Genomic DNA, 917 nt, shown 5'->3' on the forward strand with positions numbered 1-917 from the left:
GCGGCCACCTCGCGGAGCAGCTCTGTCACGTTGTGTTGCGTGATCTCCCCGGCCGTCTAGGGGTAGAAGGGGCGTGGCCAGACGTCGGGGCCGGGATGGCGGGGCGGGGCTTAGAACGCGGGGAGTCCTCCGTCCAGGACTAGAACTCCCGCAGCTGCTTGGAGGATGTGAAGTGGGGCGGGACCTATCCCACGGGGATGGGGCCTGTTCCCTGAATGGAGTCGTCCCCGCCCAGCGACGGGTTGGGTCTGGAGCTGGGGGCGGGGCCTGCGGTGGAGGCGGGGCCTTGAGCACCCACCCACCCCCTGCCCCACTCCCACCCCCAGCCCCACTCCCACCCCCAGTCCCAGCCTCGCCACGCACCTTGACCGGCTGTCCGTTGCTGGTCCGCAGGAGGCTCTCGTCGTCTGCTTCGATGCCGAAGGCCACGAAGGGCCCCGTGGCGATGTCCCCCCAGTACCCGCGCGCTGCCACGCGCTCCCCGCGCTGGAAAAGGAGGGAGAGAGGAGGCGGGTGAGGTCGAGGCTGGGGACCCTGACTCCTGGGTCTCCGAGAAGCAGCAGTGGGCCAGGACAGGCAGAGGACACGCACGTAGCTCAGGAGGCGACCCGACGCCAGGGTCCGGTTGGGCACGTGATAGGCGCTGGAGTCCCTGAGTTCAAAGGCGACGCCTGTGTCCCGCCAGCGTCGGAACTCCTGGGTGTGAATGACTTGGGCCTGGGGTGGGGGGCAGGAAGAAGGGAGCCCTCAATGAACCCAGCATGGAGGGACCCCTACACCATCCTCCCTCAGACCCAGGAGTCCAGACTCCCAGTCCCTCCTCCCTCAGACCCAGGAGTCCAAACTCCCAGCCCCTCCTCCCTCAGACCCAGGAGTCCAGACCCCCAGCCCCTCCTCCCTCAGACCCAGGAGTCCAG

General features: G+C 68.5%; 1 protein-coding gene across 1 annotated transcript in view; it reads right to left on the reverse strand.

Moving 5' to 3' along the window:
- Nucleotides 1-917, reverse strand: part of DNAAF3 (dynein, axonemal, assembly factor 3) — a 23129-nt gene that overhangs the window by 5317 nt on the left and 16895 nt on the right. Inside the window, 3 exon segments of the mRNA XM_011997016.1 lie at nucleotides 3-56; nucleotides 364-486; nucleotides 592-717. Coding sequence (XP_011852406.1) covers nucleotides 3-56; nucleotides 364-486; nucleotides 592-717 — 303 coding nt within the window.

This window comes from Mandrillus leucophaeus, unplaced genomic scaffold (assembly GCF_000951045.1).
Source record: "Mandrillus leucophaeus isolate KB7577 unplaced genomic scaffold, Mleu.le_1.0 Scaffold53, whole genome shotgun sequence".
Lineage (NCBI taxonomy): Eukaryota > Metazoa > Chordata > Mammalia > Primates > Cercopithecidae > Mandrillus > Mandrillus leucophaeus.